The sequence below is a fragment of the Misgurnus anguillicaudatus genome, chromosome 8 (genome assembly GCF_027580225.2).
Source record: "Misgurnus anguillicaudatus chromosome 8, ASM2758022v2, whole genome shotgun sequence".
NCBI lineage: Eukaryota > Metazoa > Chordata > Actinopteri > Cypriniformes > Cobitidae > Misgurnus > Misgurnus anguillicaudatus.
In genome coordinates this window covers 35,701,872-35,718,196 of record NC_073344.2, presented here as the reverse complement: position 1 = coordinate 35,718,196, position 16,325 = coordinate 35,701,872, and the positions used below count along the sequence as shown (strand labels likewise).

Below are 16,325 nucleotides of genomic sequence, written 5' to 3'. Positions count from 1 at the left end.
CAGCAGCAAGCTCGTCATTTTTCGCTGGCAAACGGCCACTACCATTGAAAAAAATGGTGATATGTCGCTCTGTCTCTTGTTGTCTCTAGCTAATGTAACTGGTTGGTAAGGCTGCGTTCGAAATCGCATTGTAATGGTTTTATTGGGAATTTTATTGGTTCTAATGGAATATGGCCCAAAACACACTACAGTGTATTGGTTTTTGTTGGTCTCTTATGGTATGTATTGGTTCTAATGGAATATGGCCAAAACACACTACATTGTAGTAGTAAAAGCAAATGGTTCCTATTGGTATTTTAATGGAAACCATTAGAATGTTCTGTAATGGTTTTATTGTTTTTTCAGCAGGGAAGTTAGTCGTTAACTGGAATGATGTTAAACAAGTGCAATTTAGTCATGTCATGAGAAAATAAGTCATTGGTGTCCCTACCAGTACACAGTGTACATGATATACTGAATCACAAACCGGAGGGAGCTTTTTAAAGGGACACTCCACTTTTTTTTTTTAAATATGCTCATTTTCCAGCTCCCCTAGAGTTAAACATTTACCTTTTTGGAATCCATTCAGCTGATCTTCGGGACTGACTGTACCACTTTTAGCATAGCTTAGAATAAACCATTGAATCTGATTAGACCATTAGCGTTGAGATAAAAATAGCCAAAGTTTTTCGATATTTTCCCATTTAAAACTTGACTCTTCTGCAGCTACACTGCGCACCAAGACCGACGGAAAACTAAAAGTTGTGATTTTCAAGGCAGATAGGAACTATACTCTCATTCTGGTGTAATAATCAAGGACTTTGCTGATGTAAAATGGCTGCAGGAGGCACGAAGATGTTACGCAGCAGCCGAAAATAGTACCCCTTTCGGGCACTGAAATGGTACATTTACTACATTTTGTACTATTGCCTCCTTATGACATTACGTTTTTATTGTTTACTAATCTTTGTAAGTCGCTTTGGAAAAAGCGTTTGCTAAATGTAAATGTAAAATGTAACATTTACTAGTCAGAGTGAAAAAAACCCCAATAGAGAGCGCAGCGCGTCATAACCTGAAAACCACGCCCACCGGGGGAAAGCAATCCTTCCCCCGGTGGGCGTGGTTTTCAAATTTGCATAACTGCGCTCTGTCTCTATAACTTACCTCAGATGTTAAAAGTAAATTATAGGAAAGAAGAATGATCTAGAGTTCACAATTCGAACAAACAATTGTATATCAGTTACCGAGTATGTATTTTAATGTTGTTAAATTATTTAATATTAACCTGATTAATGTTTTGCGAGTGCACAGCGCTTGAAGTAAGGGCTCCGCCTACACGCTCTTCTGATTGGCTGTGATTTTTAATGATTATGTCAAGTCTGGTGCAAACAAAGTGCTTGTCGTTCTCATGTCGTGTGGTTAGGAATTGTTGTTTTTAACATGTTAGGGATTTTAGTGGCTTTAGGCACGTATTCAGTATATAATAAAAATACGTTTATGCAGCCCCATTCTACAAACTCAAATTATACTATGTATTTTTGTATACGTGCATGTTCGATAATATAAATATATGTTATAAATATATTTTAGTTGACATACAGTCTATTAACATTTTCATAATATATTATTAATCAAAATATTTACACGAACACGCGTAAATATGTGTCACAACAAGAGAACACAAACTGCGCATGTTTCAAGGTTTCAACAAAAGGAAAAACACTGAGCCAGCGGATGGCATCGCGTGAGCTGTGACGTAACGCGCGCACCAGTCTGACTCCACCAGCTAGTCATCAGTCCACCCGTGAACCGTACTGTGACCATGACACACACGGCCACCTGAAGACGGCAAAAACAACAACAACGTTCTCCTCCTCCGTTTCGTTGGGCGCAGTTATGTCTGAGACCCGCTGCCTCCTCTCGCCATGCCAGATCTTTCGGGGTGCCTGCTCCTCGCCGCGCTGCTGATTTTCTCCGAGGATGGGTGCGTGGGGAGAGCGGAGGGTGGGGTGCTCTCCCACGGCCTCGCCTCGCTGTCGGAGGAGGACAATACCAGCGACACACAGACGTCCTCGCTCACGGGACAGAGGGATGCGACTGTGCCTCCATCAGGTAACGCTCACAAACAGCATCAGCACCAGGTGCATATTTAGCATCATCTGTTTTCCCAGCATCAGTACCACCATCAGCTCCGCCATGAAATGAGCTGTAGTGCGGGATGCTCAGAAATGATAGAGATGTTTTCATGATGGGGTGGATGACAACAAAGGACTTATAAATCTTCGCTGTCCCGTTGACCGTTGTGTTTGCTGTTGTTGATATCGTATAGGATTATTCTGTTTTTTTTCCCGTTAAAACATTATTGGCTACCCTACAGAGCTATTGTGCAATGAGATCCTAAATGAAGACTCGTCTATTTAAATGTATATTTAGGACACACGTGTATATAGTTTATATTGCAGCATTATTTCAAGGGAATAGCCGATATGACTGAGCAGCATTATACCCATTGCTGTAAATCAATCTATTAATAATATATATTATTGTATTGTTCACCAAATACAATGGAACTGGTAAAACACAAACAGTGGCCTTCACTGTATAAACCTATAATAGCCTTATGCTATTGCCTACTGTCCTATTAGGTATGTTTTGTTGAGTATATCATAGTTTCCAGTATAACTTTTTCCGCAAAAAATATACTTTTTGAATGTTCACACCCATAACAGCCACTAATTGTATGTGGTCATTTTGTTGTGTTATTATTAAATGAATAGTTAAAACTAGCCGCCTTTAACCACAGTAAATGGAAACAAATGTGGTATAATAACACATTTTAACAATCTAATTTTTAGTGTCTAAGACATGTTTTTATATAAATATATATACATATACATATACATATATACATATACATATACATATACATATACATATACATATATATATATATATATATATATATATATATATATATATATATATATACATATACATATATATACATATATACATATATACATATATTTATATATATATATACATATATATATATTAGACGTTATACAAAGAACAAGGAATGTCATAGCACGCTCTTTTTTTGTGTAGACTTCAGAGATATTTTTAAAGAGGTGTTTCAAGGTCTCACTATTTAAACTGATGCGCTCTGACATTTTGCACTTTGATGTATTTTTAAGTCCTTCTGACTGAGCTATAGATGAAGTCATTATATTTCAATCTTAACAGTCAGTTACCATAAGATTTTGCCATCACCAACAAATTTTTAGCAGTATTAGTGTTACTGAGGTAAGTCCAAATTGAATCAATTTTATTGTTATATCACCATAAAAGATGTTTGCAGTGGTGAAAGGAATGGGTGCATGCTACAGACTTAACAAACTGTACATGTAAAAATACAAAATATATAGGCCTAACCAACACAGTATACACTCTAAAGCCGCATTCAGACAGCCAGCGATGTTATCGCTGTGTGTCGCCCGTCTCTTTCAATGAGGCGTTTCTAAATCTGCTTGTCATAAGTACCATCCACGCCATACTGTAAAAAAATTCGGTAGAAATTGCAGCTGGGTTGCCGGTAACCTACCGTAGATTCAAATCCACGCCATCACTGGCAACATTTTGTTCAAAGCTAAACGAACATTAAACATTTACAAGTCTTGTCTTTACAGAGTAAAACTACAAAAACAGCATCAAGCAAAGGATTCTGGGAAACAAAATCTGAAGCAAAAAACAGAAAAAGGTTTATGACGATTTCTGGTTCCCAGAATGCTTCGCATAAGGCTGCTATTGTGTAGTTTTATTCTGTAAACACAAAGACTTGTTAATATTTAAAATGTATTCAACTTTGAACAAACTCTTGCCAGTAAATAACATAAATTTAAATCTACGGTAATTTACCGGCAACCCGGCTGCAATACCATTGTAATTTCTACGGATTTTTTTTTACAGGGCAGTAACTGACGAGAGAAGGATGACATGAACTCCCCTGCTTCGTTTTCATTGGTAGTCGCTCCCGAAATTCGCTCGACATTTGGATAAAGTTAAACTTTTCTTTCAACCCAACATTGGGTCAAAAAAAGATGAACCCAACATGTTGGGTGGTTTCAACAAGAAATGCTGGATTGTTTTAACCCATTATTGGGTCAAATGTAAACATCTTCTGGGTTAATTTAACACAACAGCTGGGTTTTTCCTTTTTGACCCAACGCTGGATTAAATATAACACAGCCGACACACAAAAGACAAACGCAAAAATATGCACAGTACAAATTATACACATAATGCAGTTTAAAAAAGCAGATAAGGGCAGGTATAAATGTCTTGAAGCACTGAATGTTACATTGGAGTCTAAAGAGAGTCCAGTAAGATTATGTGTAGTAATTGAGTTATGATTGAGTATAAGCCCATATGATGGAGTGGAGATGTGCCGTGTAAAGCATATCAGTTCTGGTGTTCAGCTATTTGATAACCTGGAGGTAAAAGCTATCCCTCAGTCAGCTTGTGTACGGATCGGATGAGTAAATTTATACGTGTTGACATTGGTGGTAAACCTATTCATGCTGGAAATTACATCATTTATTTATATAAAAGCTTTTTGCAAGATGTGACCCTGCCTTTGCAAACTGAGCTAAAGTCATATATAAAGACATATAAGCATTATCTATATTGAGGTTGAAAGATTCAAAGAAATTATTGGTTGAAATCAAACTTTGATGCTCCTAATCTCATCATTAGATTGAGACATTAGATTGAGACCTGAATTTCACAGATGTTGCATGCCAAGTATTATTATGCTTCCGAATTTGAAATAAATATATCTGACATTCTTATGCATCATATACATTTTTATTCACCCCTTACTAAGACTGTGACCTTTCTTGGTCTCTAGAGTCGCCCCTGACGCTAAAGGTTTGGGTGAAGGATGCATCCAGCCAGAGGTTCCTGAAAGGAGCTCTGGTGTCTGTGTTCGTAAATGGATCTCAGATTTACTCCAGCCAGACTCTGGAGAATGGAGAGGTCACTCTTACCGTCCCGTACCACCTAGGCTTAACTCTCAACCTGGTGGCCAGCATGGAGGGTTATGTGCTCACCCAGCTGCCTTGGAAGACCACCAAGATGCCCAGTAAGTCACTCGAATTCTTTGCCTATAGGTGAATTTAGATTTAGTTAGGGCAAATTATATAATATTCAGGTTTATCATGTTAAGAGAAAGGAAATGCTAACGTGTATATATATCTAATGTTTAATTTAAGAATAATTTAAATGTTGAAAAATGTGGCAAACAGAAAATAAGAACCAGTGACACAACTTGGCATGCTGCACATTAAAAATGGCTAGGTAAATATCTGATGTAAGGAATATTGTTTACTGGTCTAAATCTGCACTTATTACCATAAAGGATATAATTTATACAGCTGTTTATGAGCATGTGTTATTCATATCACACATTTAAGTGAAAATCTTATAAACTTAAAGTATACACTGCAGTCTCCAGGCTCACAAAATCACCGCCATAAGTACATTAATAATTCGTAAAAAAAATCCATGTCCATCAGTCCACGTCTAATCATCTTGGATTTTGTTATGGAGATAAAAATTAGGATTGGGAGTTTTTGTTTTGCATTATGATTGCTGTCAAAAGATTAATCGTGAAAGTTTGTTTGCAATATATTGGTGAGTGTATTGTGTGTAAATATAAATACACACATACTTGAGTGCCGTTTCACTGCGGGTGTGCATTAATTTCAAATAATTGAAAGGAATGAAGTCCGCTTATACCACAAACATTGCTCTGGTGCCTATTTTCAAGTCATTTTACATGTATTGTATGTTTATATATTTATGGAAGAAAATTGTCCTTAAAGGCATTTTGTGAAACTTGCTGGCGGGCAACTTTTTTTTAAAAAGGCCTGCAGGGAATGAGTTAAATATATACATGCATGTGTGTGTATATACAAAATGATTACACAGTGCACACACATATTATGCAAACTTTTTTAATGCAATTAATCACAATTAATCTTTTGACAGCCCTAATTATGATAATGAAGTGTACATTGGCTTTTTTTATTTACTATGGTAGTTCAGATCAGTTGGACCCAAAAGCGGTGCATGACGTCAAACTTAACAAGCGTATTGGACAGAACACACCACTGGGTTAAAATTGACCCATTGCTGGTTTGTTTTAACCCAAATTAGGTCATTTTTAATCCAGTATGTTTTCTGTCAAATATTTACCCAGAATGGGTTAAAAATAACCCAGCCATATAATGTGTTTAATAGTCAGCCTGAGCTCCAACTTTCAACAGAAATGTTCTTGAAGCATATGGAGAAATTTAACTTACATAATTTTAATGAGAGAAAACTGGCTGCTAATCTGAGCTTTGAATGTTTTTGTGTTGTTTTCTAGTTTTTTCAGTCATTACGATGTCACTGCGTCCTCAAACACAAGGAAACATCTGGCTTTTTGAGGATACTGTGCTGATAACTCGAAAAACATCTGGTATGCCATTTGAAACCAACATCTTTTACTAAATCGTTTTTAATCCTATCCATTTGTACTGTTTTAAGATTGATATCTGTTTTAATAACCTTAATAGATTTTATGCAGTATTCTTATAAATTAATTTATTTTTACTACGTAAAGAAAAATATTTATCCCAAATATATCTCATAAAAAGGGCTATATATAATATTTATCTTAGGATTTTTTTATCCTCGTGTCACTTTAAGCTCATATGATATACTGCATCATCAATTATGCAGTTTTTATATTTTATTCATGATCATTTTGAGTTGTGAAATGTGAAATAATACTAATGGATTTACTTTTTTCCATACACTGTCATAAAAAAATCCAGATAATTTACTCACCACCATGTCATCCAAAATGTTGATGTCTTTCTTTGTTCAGTCGATAAGAAATTATGTTTTTTGAGGAAAACATTGCAGGATTTTTCTCATTTTAATGGACTTTAATAAACACCAACAATTAATACTTAACTCAACACGTAACAGTTTTTTTCAACGGAGTTTCAAAGGACTATAAACGATCCCAAATGAGGCATAAGGGTCTTATCTAGCAAAACGATTGTCATTTTTGACAAGAAAAATAACAAATATACACTTTTAAAGCACAACTTCTCGTCAAGATCCGGTCCAGCGCGACCTAACGTAAATGCGTAGTGACGTAAGGAGTCACGTGTTACATATATAAAACGCACATTTGTGGACCATTTTAAGCAATAAACTGACACAAAGACATTAATTAGTATCAGTTGACATACAACAACGTAGGAACGGTCCTCTTTCAACACACTTGTAAACACTGGGGCGGAGTTTCGCGTTCGTCTTCTGTGACCTCTTGACGTATTGCGTGGGGTCACCTGGCGCATCACGACCAGATCTAGACGAGAAGTTGTGCTTTAAAAGTGTATATTTGTTATTTTTCTTGTCAAAAAAGACAATCGTTTTGCTAGATAAGACCCTTATGCCTCGTTTGGGATTGTTTATAGTCCTTTGAAACTCAATTGAAAAAAACTGTTACGTGTTGAGTTAAGTGTTAATTGTTGGTGTCTATTAAAGTCCATTAAAATGAGAAAAATCCTGCAATGTTTTCCTCAAAAAACATAATTTCTTCTCGACTGAACAAAGAAAGACATCAACATTTTGGATGACATGGTGGTGAGTAAATTATCTGGATTTTTCTTTTAAGAAAATGGAATATTCTTTTAACATTTAACTGGTAAGCAAGTTACACAATAGGTCCTTCGTGCAAATGCTACAACATTGTATTGTTTTGTTTCCTTGTAAAGGTACAAAATGGAACCTTAGGGTACCACCCAGCAACAGAAAAGTTAGCGTTTTTACTTTTTTACATGGCAGTGTAGAATGAAAGTGAATGGTTTCTGAGGGTTTTATTTAAAGACATTCAGCCTATCCTCTCATTTTTTGTTAAAAGAAAGTCATACTTGATGACATAAGTGTAGTTTTGGCTAAAATATTCATTTAACATGCACAAAACAAGTTTGCAGACCAGATTATTTGTCTGTTTTATATTTTTATTACATACTGCATAGTGACCCATTGAATCTATTCTTATAATTTTCAATCAATTTATTTCCATGTGTTTTACAGATCTGTCATTTCAACCAAGTGTTCAGTTTCCCAAAAATCTTCTCAATCTGCCTGAAAACAGCACCATCTCAATGCTGTCAGCATATCTGACAACTCCAGCCCTGCTTACAGAAAAAGACTCGCATTTCTTTACTCTAAGCCAGAGCGCTACAGGAGGTAAGGAACAAACTGAAAATCTGACCAATTGTAATTATCTTTCATTTCATCTTACAGTACCACTTCTTTCAGATGCTAATCAAATCTAAGTGGGAGAAGATTGTAGTACAGTATCTTTAGTCAATGAAAGCTACAAGGTCTATTACTGTTTAGACTTCATATATTGATTAGCTAATGCTATTGATTACAACATGCTATTGATTTGCAATCTGCTTGATAACCTGGACTTAAAATTGCATTGTGTAATTTTTAGATGGATCTCTTGAAAGAAATATATAATATGCATAACTATATTATCAGTGGTGTACCTTACAAAATGAACTGTATTGTTTTTATTACCTTAGAATGAGCCGTTTTTATCTATATACACTGCTAGTCCCCTTAAGAGGATCGCACACCGAAAGCGCAGCGCCATTCTAAAAAAGTCGAACACATTGTTTTCTATGACGTTACGCACACCGGAAGTTGCTCAAATCCCTGTCGCGCCACACATATAGTTTAACATCATATGTTATTTATCATTAACGATTAACATTGGCTGCTAACGTATATTCTGCATTTTGAAGTAGATGCTATCTGAAGAAGCTTGCGCTATTTAATGTGCACTTCCGGTTTACAATACCTCCGAGTTGTCCTAGACGCGACTCGACGCGGCGCTAAGCTGCGCGGCCGGTGTGCGACCCCCACCATGTTTCTACAGTAGCCCTGAATGGACAAACGGTCCTATAAAGCACTTTAGTCACTTGCTGTTTCTCAATGTCAAGGAAGGATCCTCGCAAGCCAGAATTTCGAGGATGCTACGTCATCGACATCCGTCGAAGGACTGTTCCAATGTCGAGGATCCTCGGAATTGCAACCAAGGACTGAGTCCTTCATTCTAAAAATATCCCATATACAGGAAAGGATGTATGTGTATTCTTTGCGTACTTTGCGTTCTCAAATCACCCACAATCCTATGTGTGCAGTGCCGAAGGCACACCTTTTTACTGACGTAATGACGCAATTACGTGCACTTGCTAGCCTGTTCCATTTACATGTTCTCCAAATTCTAAAGATGAGCCTCGCCTAGCCTCTGAAGGAAGTGACTTGGAAAAACCAGTCATGCCTAGGAAGTATCCTTGACATTTGAGAAACAGCCACTATGTTGTCTCAGAGGATGACATGTTTGTCCTGTGGTGGCTACCGTAGCTTCTCCTTGCATTTCCAAAGAGAGCCAGTGGTTGCAATTCACAATCTCACCACAAGATGCCGCTAAAAATCTACACAGCAAACCTTTAATCAAGCTCTATGTAATACCACATTGTAGGAGTACTGTTGATCTTCTAGACCAGGGGTCACCAACCTTTTTTACGAACTTGGCTGGCTGTTCTCAAAGGCAGCTCGAACCTTAGGTTGGGCGTGAGCCCCAAGGTCAAGTAACAGAACAGAAGAAAAAATGAGCATTGAAGCTCATGAGAAGGAAGACGGATGCCAGATGGATTGCGACTGGGCGCAGGCACGGAGACTCCCGTTTACCATATGCTTTTAATGATGATTCCACAGGACTGAATCTTTAGGTTCCTTTCGAATATAAGTTCGATAAGTTTATTTTCATCATTGTGACACGATCACTGGATGATTCTGTAGTTATTGTCCAGAAGCCTGCAATTTGAATTCAGCTCTTAAAGGACAAAACACCCGATTAAGCCATTACGTAGCTATTATACAAATTTTTTTCAGGATATTCTTGTGACCCGGTGGCAACTTGTCCACGGCCCGCGGGTTGGGGACCTCTGCTCTAGACAACATGTCCACAATTATAATTCTGTACTACATTTTACATGTACCTGCTTTGTGTCGTATCACCCATTACAGGTTATAGAAATGTCAAGTTGAGCCCTTTGGTTATGATCAGCACCCAGTTAGTGTCTAATGGAGATGAGGTTGACATCAGAGGCCCCATTCAACTTACCATCCCGCTTCCCTACCACACTTACCTTCGACCCTCCAACTCACTGCCTGCGTGGACCTTTGACATGACCATAGGTGACTAAAGAAAATTCCAGCAATTTTGCAGATTCCAAAGCTGTTTCTATGTAGATGTGGTTATAATAGAGTTGTTCAATCACAGGCACCTGGGTGAATAAAGGTCTAGGCACTGTTCGCATGGAGAAAAATGGGCTAGTGTGGACTTTTGTAGCACCTCATCTTGGTACCTGGATTGCTGCACCATCACCATCCTCAGGTAAGAATCAATACATGCAATCCCTGGGAATCGAACCCATGACCATGCCACCTTTATGCTCTACAAATTGAACTGCAGGAACTTTGTAAAAATCAATCAGTTATAAATGAGCATCAAAACTGTTCACCATGCATCATTTCAGTTTAATGTTAGCACTGAAATCCAAATCTGTCTAGTTGCAGTCCTCTAACCAGATTTGTGTAAGTCTAGGTTATATGGGGCTTGCAGGCTCAATGGATTTCATTTCCTACCACACATACCTTCTTGTTGGGATCTTGGGAGGAACTCTTGTGATAGTCATTGGATTTTTATCTGTGATTGTATTTCACTGCAGGTAACCACACAAACTTAATTGCATGACTAACTTATCAATACTAATGAATTACACTAAATTCTGTGACTTTCAATTCATGGTTCCCAGAGAATAGGTTCTCGTTTTTTTCTGATTTTGTGCAATTATTGGTGGTTTTAGGAACTGTATAGCAATCATCAAAATTTGCTTCAAAATCGTTTACTGTCCTTTTACAGAGATTTGAACCATGAGGCCGGAAGGCGGCGTTGGAATTCCACCAGACTCAAAGTACTGAAGAAAGACCAGACCACTTCCACCAGCTCAGATGAGGCTCAAGAGCTTTTCTTTCGTAATGGTGACCGGTCTTATTCATTGGCTGCAAGAGGCATTGGACACGATGCATCAGACTCCCCACGACACCAAGCCAACTACAACATTTATGTTGAAACTGTTGGTCGGCCAGTGGGCAATATGTATGAGAACATTGGAGCTGTGGGATTAGAAAGCCTTAGAGCCCCAATGTCTAATCTCTACGTTAACAGTGACGAAGTGGCAAAGCTCCGAGAAAAATCGGAACAGAACGGCTCACGTCAAGGTGGTGCGGAGAATGTAGTTTTCAGTGACAAACTGTTCCATATCTACAACCAGCCCGTAGCTATTGTACACGCCTCAGAGCTGTTTAACTCCCAGGGACAGGCTGACCCTTCCGGAAGCAGATCCGCCACTTTCCCACGCAATGGTATGGAGCATGGAGGTCAAACAGAGAGAAACCTAAAAGACAGTTTCACCCAGACGTTGCCCAAAGTCCCCCAGCAAGACAGTGACGAGTCGCAGGCCCTCGAAGGAGCCCAGGCTGCTGCTGCTAACCCAGGCCTATGGGGACGCTATAGTCATCTCCTGGAATCCGTGTCTGTCCCCGGAACTTTGAACGAAGCAGCTGGAATGAGGCCTTTCCGAGGGGAACTCCAGGGAATATCGGAACAAACTTTGCTGGAGCTCTCAAAGGGCAAGCCCTCGATTCACCCGCCCCGCGCTTGGTTTGTGTCTCTGGATGGTAAACCAGCGGCCCAGGTTCGTCACTCCGTAATCGAGCTTCAGGGACGACATCGTCCAGGCAGCAGCAACGACACAAGCTTGGACTCTGGAGTTGACATGAACGAGTTGCAGCAGCCTCTGCGGAAAATTGAAGAGCACTCAAGCGCTAGCATGGCTAAGATCAGTGGAAATCAGGAGCAGGACTTGAGCAGCAGTGAAATCGGGAGTCCCGAGGACATGTCCCTGAGGAACACCCTGGAGGGAAGTAGCGTAGCCATTCCCAACATCACAGAAGACAGGGACGCAGGGGACACCTCTAGCGAATCCAGATCTACACCACCACCACGAAGGCTGCGGAAGATTCGAGACAAGAAACCGGAGAAGAAAACGTCTCGACACGCGAGGGAGGAGAGACCGCAAACAAAGCACTAGCTGATCAACCTGTGTGTATCTGTGTAGCTTTATGGTGTCTGTAAAATGGCTTTGATCAAACTGCCTTATATACACATCAGGAAGAATGATTGAAACAAAAATGCCTGTCTTATCCTGCCGTAACTCAAAGTTAGTTCTTGTGGCAACTCTAAGTTGGCTGAATCCAGCATTTTGTCAGCAGTTTATTTGTACAAAATTTCACAGACACAGAGTGTTTTACATTGTAAAAGTATGTATATATCTACGTATTTTTAAACATTAGTTTCCCTGTGAGCACAATGCTCTCCTAGTGCCGATGATGCATCTGCATTCTAATGGGTCGTTCACACGGAATGCGTTTTTCCATTGCACTGAGCTTCTTTTCCACACGTTAGATGGACGTGTTTGACCGTTGTACTTGCAAATGAGTGTCGGATTTTTTCGACACTGTATCGACAATTTATATGCAGTGGCATTCATCAATGCCAGTTTAAGAACAGTGGACCAATCAGAAGACCAATCAATGTTTTGTTTACAGCAAGGCCCCCGTTTATTTGACGGCAACATGGCAGAGGAGGCACTCAAGACTCCGTTCTGCACTTTTTATAATCATTCCTGAGCGATAAATCTTAGGTGTTTAGACGCAAACACTCATTGCTGTGTGAACGGCCCCTTAAACAGTTAAACCATTTGGCTTTATTAAATTCAGTTTTGTTCTTCTCAATTCAGTTCTTTACTAAAATGTAATGCATAAGGAACTGCCGCAGAGTGCCATGAACATAATACAGTTAATAAAATGACAAAAAACCAAGCACTGTAATCATAGGATTAAGCTAAGCACTCTAAAAAAGTCCAACGCACCAATGTGTTGCACAAATACAATATTTTCCCAGTTTTCGGAGAGAGCGAACCAAGGCCTTCAAGGCCTTATGCCATTCTTACGTACTATACTTATTTAATGTGTTATTGCTAGTCACATGTGCATGCCTTCCATTGAAATGCTTTACCATTTAATGTTTTCATGTGTAAGAATGTAGTACCTAAAAACATAAAGATATGTCTCAGGTTATGCCTTACATCCCAAGTCCAGCTGTACAGGTCATGACCTCAGCATATTAAAATGTTTCTTGTGTTTTGTGTGTAAAATATTTCTTCACAAATTGACAACACAGCATCATATATTAAATGTGTTGGATTTTTTTTTGCAGCTTTATTGGTTTTGACCGTTTTAAAAACTGTCTATTTATTATTGACAGTTACAATGAGAAATTTGTTATTGTCAGGCATCAAATTAAAATAAAGTATGACTGAGAAAGAATGAAGGGGTAGCACACAGGACGCACAGCTCAGCGCCGTGTCGTGTCTAGGACAACTTGGAGGTATCGTACACCGGAAGTGCACATTAAATAGCGCAAGCTATTCGTTAATGATTTGGGACAAATATGATGTTATTTAATGTTAAACTCTGTGGCGTGACAGGGATGTAAGCAACTTCCTGAGTCGTAGCTGGGCGCGGCGGACAAGCGCCACCTGTCAGCTCCGGTCTGCATATACTTGTGTTCGTTTTTCAGTTGCGCGTCCGGTGTGCGACCCCTTAAAGATGGTTTATTTCAACTTAATGTTTTTTTATTAATTTATGTTGTATTGGTATATGTCTATTATTATGTATTTAACTGTAATATATTTTTAAGACTTCATAGCACACTGGTTTGAATGATGCATAAGCTATTTCTTGGATGCTTTACATCTTGTAATCTGCCCTTTTGTGCGCAATCAATAAAAGTTATAAACAGAAAATGAGTTTTATTTTGCACACTTGGTTCAACTTAAAAAAGTTACTTTGATGTCAATATTAGTTGAATGAGTATTTTTAAGTTTAAAGGCGGGGTGCATGATCTCTGAAATCCAATGTTGGCATTTGAAATCACCCAAACAAACACACCCCTACCCCCATAGGATCTGGACCTTCTTTTGATAGACCCGCCAAAACATACGCAACCCAGGCAATGATGTCGGTTTGTAGACATGTCCCTTACTGATGATTGGCTACAAGTGTGTTTTGGTCAACCTGATCTCACAAATGTCCGTGGTATAGTCACAGAATATTTTGCTTACTTATCCGTATCATTGTCACGGATCTCCGCATTTTTCTGTGTCCGTACCACAGACTTTCATTTCCGTGTCAGTTTCATGTATTGGTTACTTAATGGTTTTTCTCTTTTTAAACCATTGTTGGTTTGGGGTTAGATTTGGGGTTTGGGTTAGGATGTCACTTTAGCTATTGCTTTATACTATTTTTTCTGGCTTTTTAAACAATTGTCGCCTGACCTCAGGGTTAGAGTTAGGTTTGGGTAAGGATGTCATTTATGTAATAGAAAGTCATTCTAACCCCAAACCCAAGCGACAATGATAAGAAAATGAGGGTGACCATACCTGCCATTCTTCCCGGACGCGTCCTGGCCAGGATTTCGGGTTCGTTTTCCAGAAGTTGTATTTATCATAGAGGATTATTATTATTATTACAGAAACGCAACCGTTACATTTTAAGGTAAAAACGACTGTATGTCTTATGTTTTTAACTGAATGGCCTATGCGTCAACAAATACAACTTCCAGAAGACGCACCGAAATCCTGGCCAGGACGCGCCCGGGAAGAATAGCACGCATGGTCACCCTAAGAAAATAGGAAAAACAACCGAGCAACCAACACGTGAAACCGACACAGAAAAGAAAGTCCGTGGCACGGACACGGAAAAACGCGTAGATCCGCGACAATGACACAGATAAATTACCAAAATATTCTGTGACTATAACATGTAAATTCGTGAGGGCAGGCTGGTTTAATGGACTTTAATGGACACCAACACTTAACACTTAACTCAACACGTAACAGTTTTTTTCAATGGAGTATCAAAGGACTCTAAACGATCCCAAACGAGGCATAAGGGTCATATCTAGCGAAACGATAGTAATTTTTGACAAGGAAAATAAAAAATATGCACTTTTAAACTACAACAACTCATATTCTTCCGGTCCTGAAAGCGTCAGCGTGACCTTACGCAATAAGTCATGACGTCAAGAGGTCACAGAGGACGAACGCGAAACTCCGCCCCAGTGTTTACAAATGTGTTGAAAGAAAACCGTTCCTACGTTGTTGTATGTCAACTGATACTAATTAATGTCTTTGTGTCAGTTTATTGTTAACAATGGTCCGCAAATGTGCGGTTTATATATGTAACACGTGACCTCCCTACGTCACTACGCATTTACGTTAGGTCGCGCTGGACGGGACCTAGACGAAAAGTTGTAGTTTAAAAGTGCATATTTTTTATTTTTCTTGTCAAAAATGACTATTGTTTCATTAGATAAGACCCTTATGCCTCGTTTGGGATCGTTTATAGTACTTTGAAACTCTGTTGAACTCTGTTTCGTGTTGAGTTAAGTGTTAAGTGTTGGTGTCCATTAAAGTCCATTAAAATGAGAAAAATCCTGCAATGTTTACCTCAAAAAACATAATTTCTTCTCGACTGAACAAAGAAAGACATCAACATTTTGGATGACATGGTGGTGAGTAAATTATCTGGATTTTTCTTTTAAGAAAATTGACTAATCCTTTAACTTACTTTTCTTAATTGAACCAACAAATAGTTTTTTTACAATGTACTTATTAAACTCCATATTTTTATACTTTTAAATGCTTAAATATTTAAATATTACTTAAATACACTAAAGAATTAAGGATTTGTCTGAAATGCTCTGCCTATGCTTGTAGTAGAGGATTAATCCTGGGATTACAGTTTAAACCCTTTAAAATCTGTTTTTAAATCTTTACAGATGTACTTGCTTGTCTTCAAACTGACCAACCCATCCCACTCCTTACCAACACTATACTATTATTCAATAATATTGTGTTCGTAACAGAACTTATTTATTATAATGCTTTTTACCATTACCTACAAAATAACTATTCTGCACAGTCAATAATCTCTTAATAGAGATAAAACATTGTTTAAAACACTTTTTATCTACCTAAGGTGGTGCATTCTTAAATAAGAGGTTACCTAAACTTAAA

General features: G+C 38.4%; 1 protein-coding gene across 1 annotated transcript; it reads left to right on the top strand.

The window, feature by feature from the left end:
- The first annotated feature begins 1,129 nt into the window (after positions 1-1,129).
- On the top strand, positions 1,130-14,051 carry fam171b (family with sequence similarity 171 member B). Its single transcript, XM_055213779.2, has 8 exons — positions 1,130-2,091; positions 4,889-5,122; positions 6,410-6,502; positions 8,137-8,292; positions 10,147-10,317; positions 10,403-10,516; positions 10,727-10,850; positions 11,045-14,051. The coding sequence occupies exons 1-8, from the start codon at positions 1,905-1,907 to the stop codon at positions 12,273-12,275; spliced, it is 2,310 nt and encodes a 769-aa protein (XP_055069754.2). The 5' UTR covers positions 1,130-1,904; the 3' UTR covers positions 12,276-14,051.
- The last annotated feature ends 2,274 nt before the right edge of the window (positions 14,052-16,325 follow it).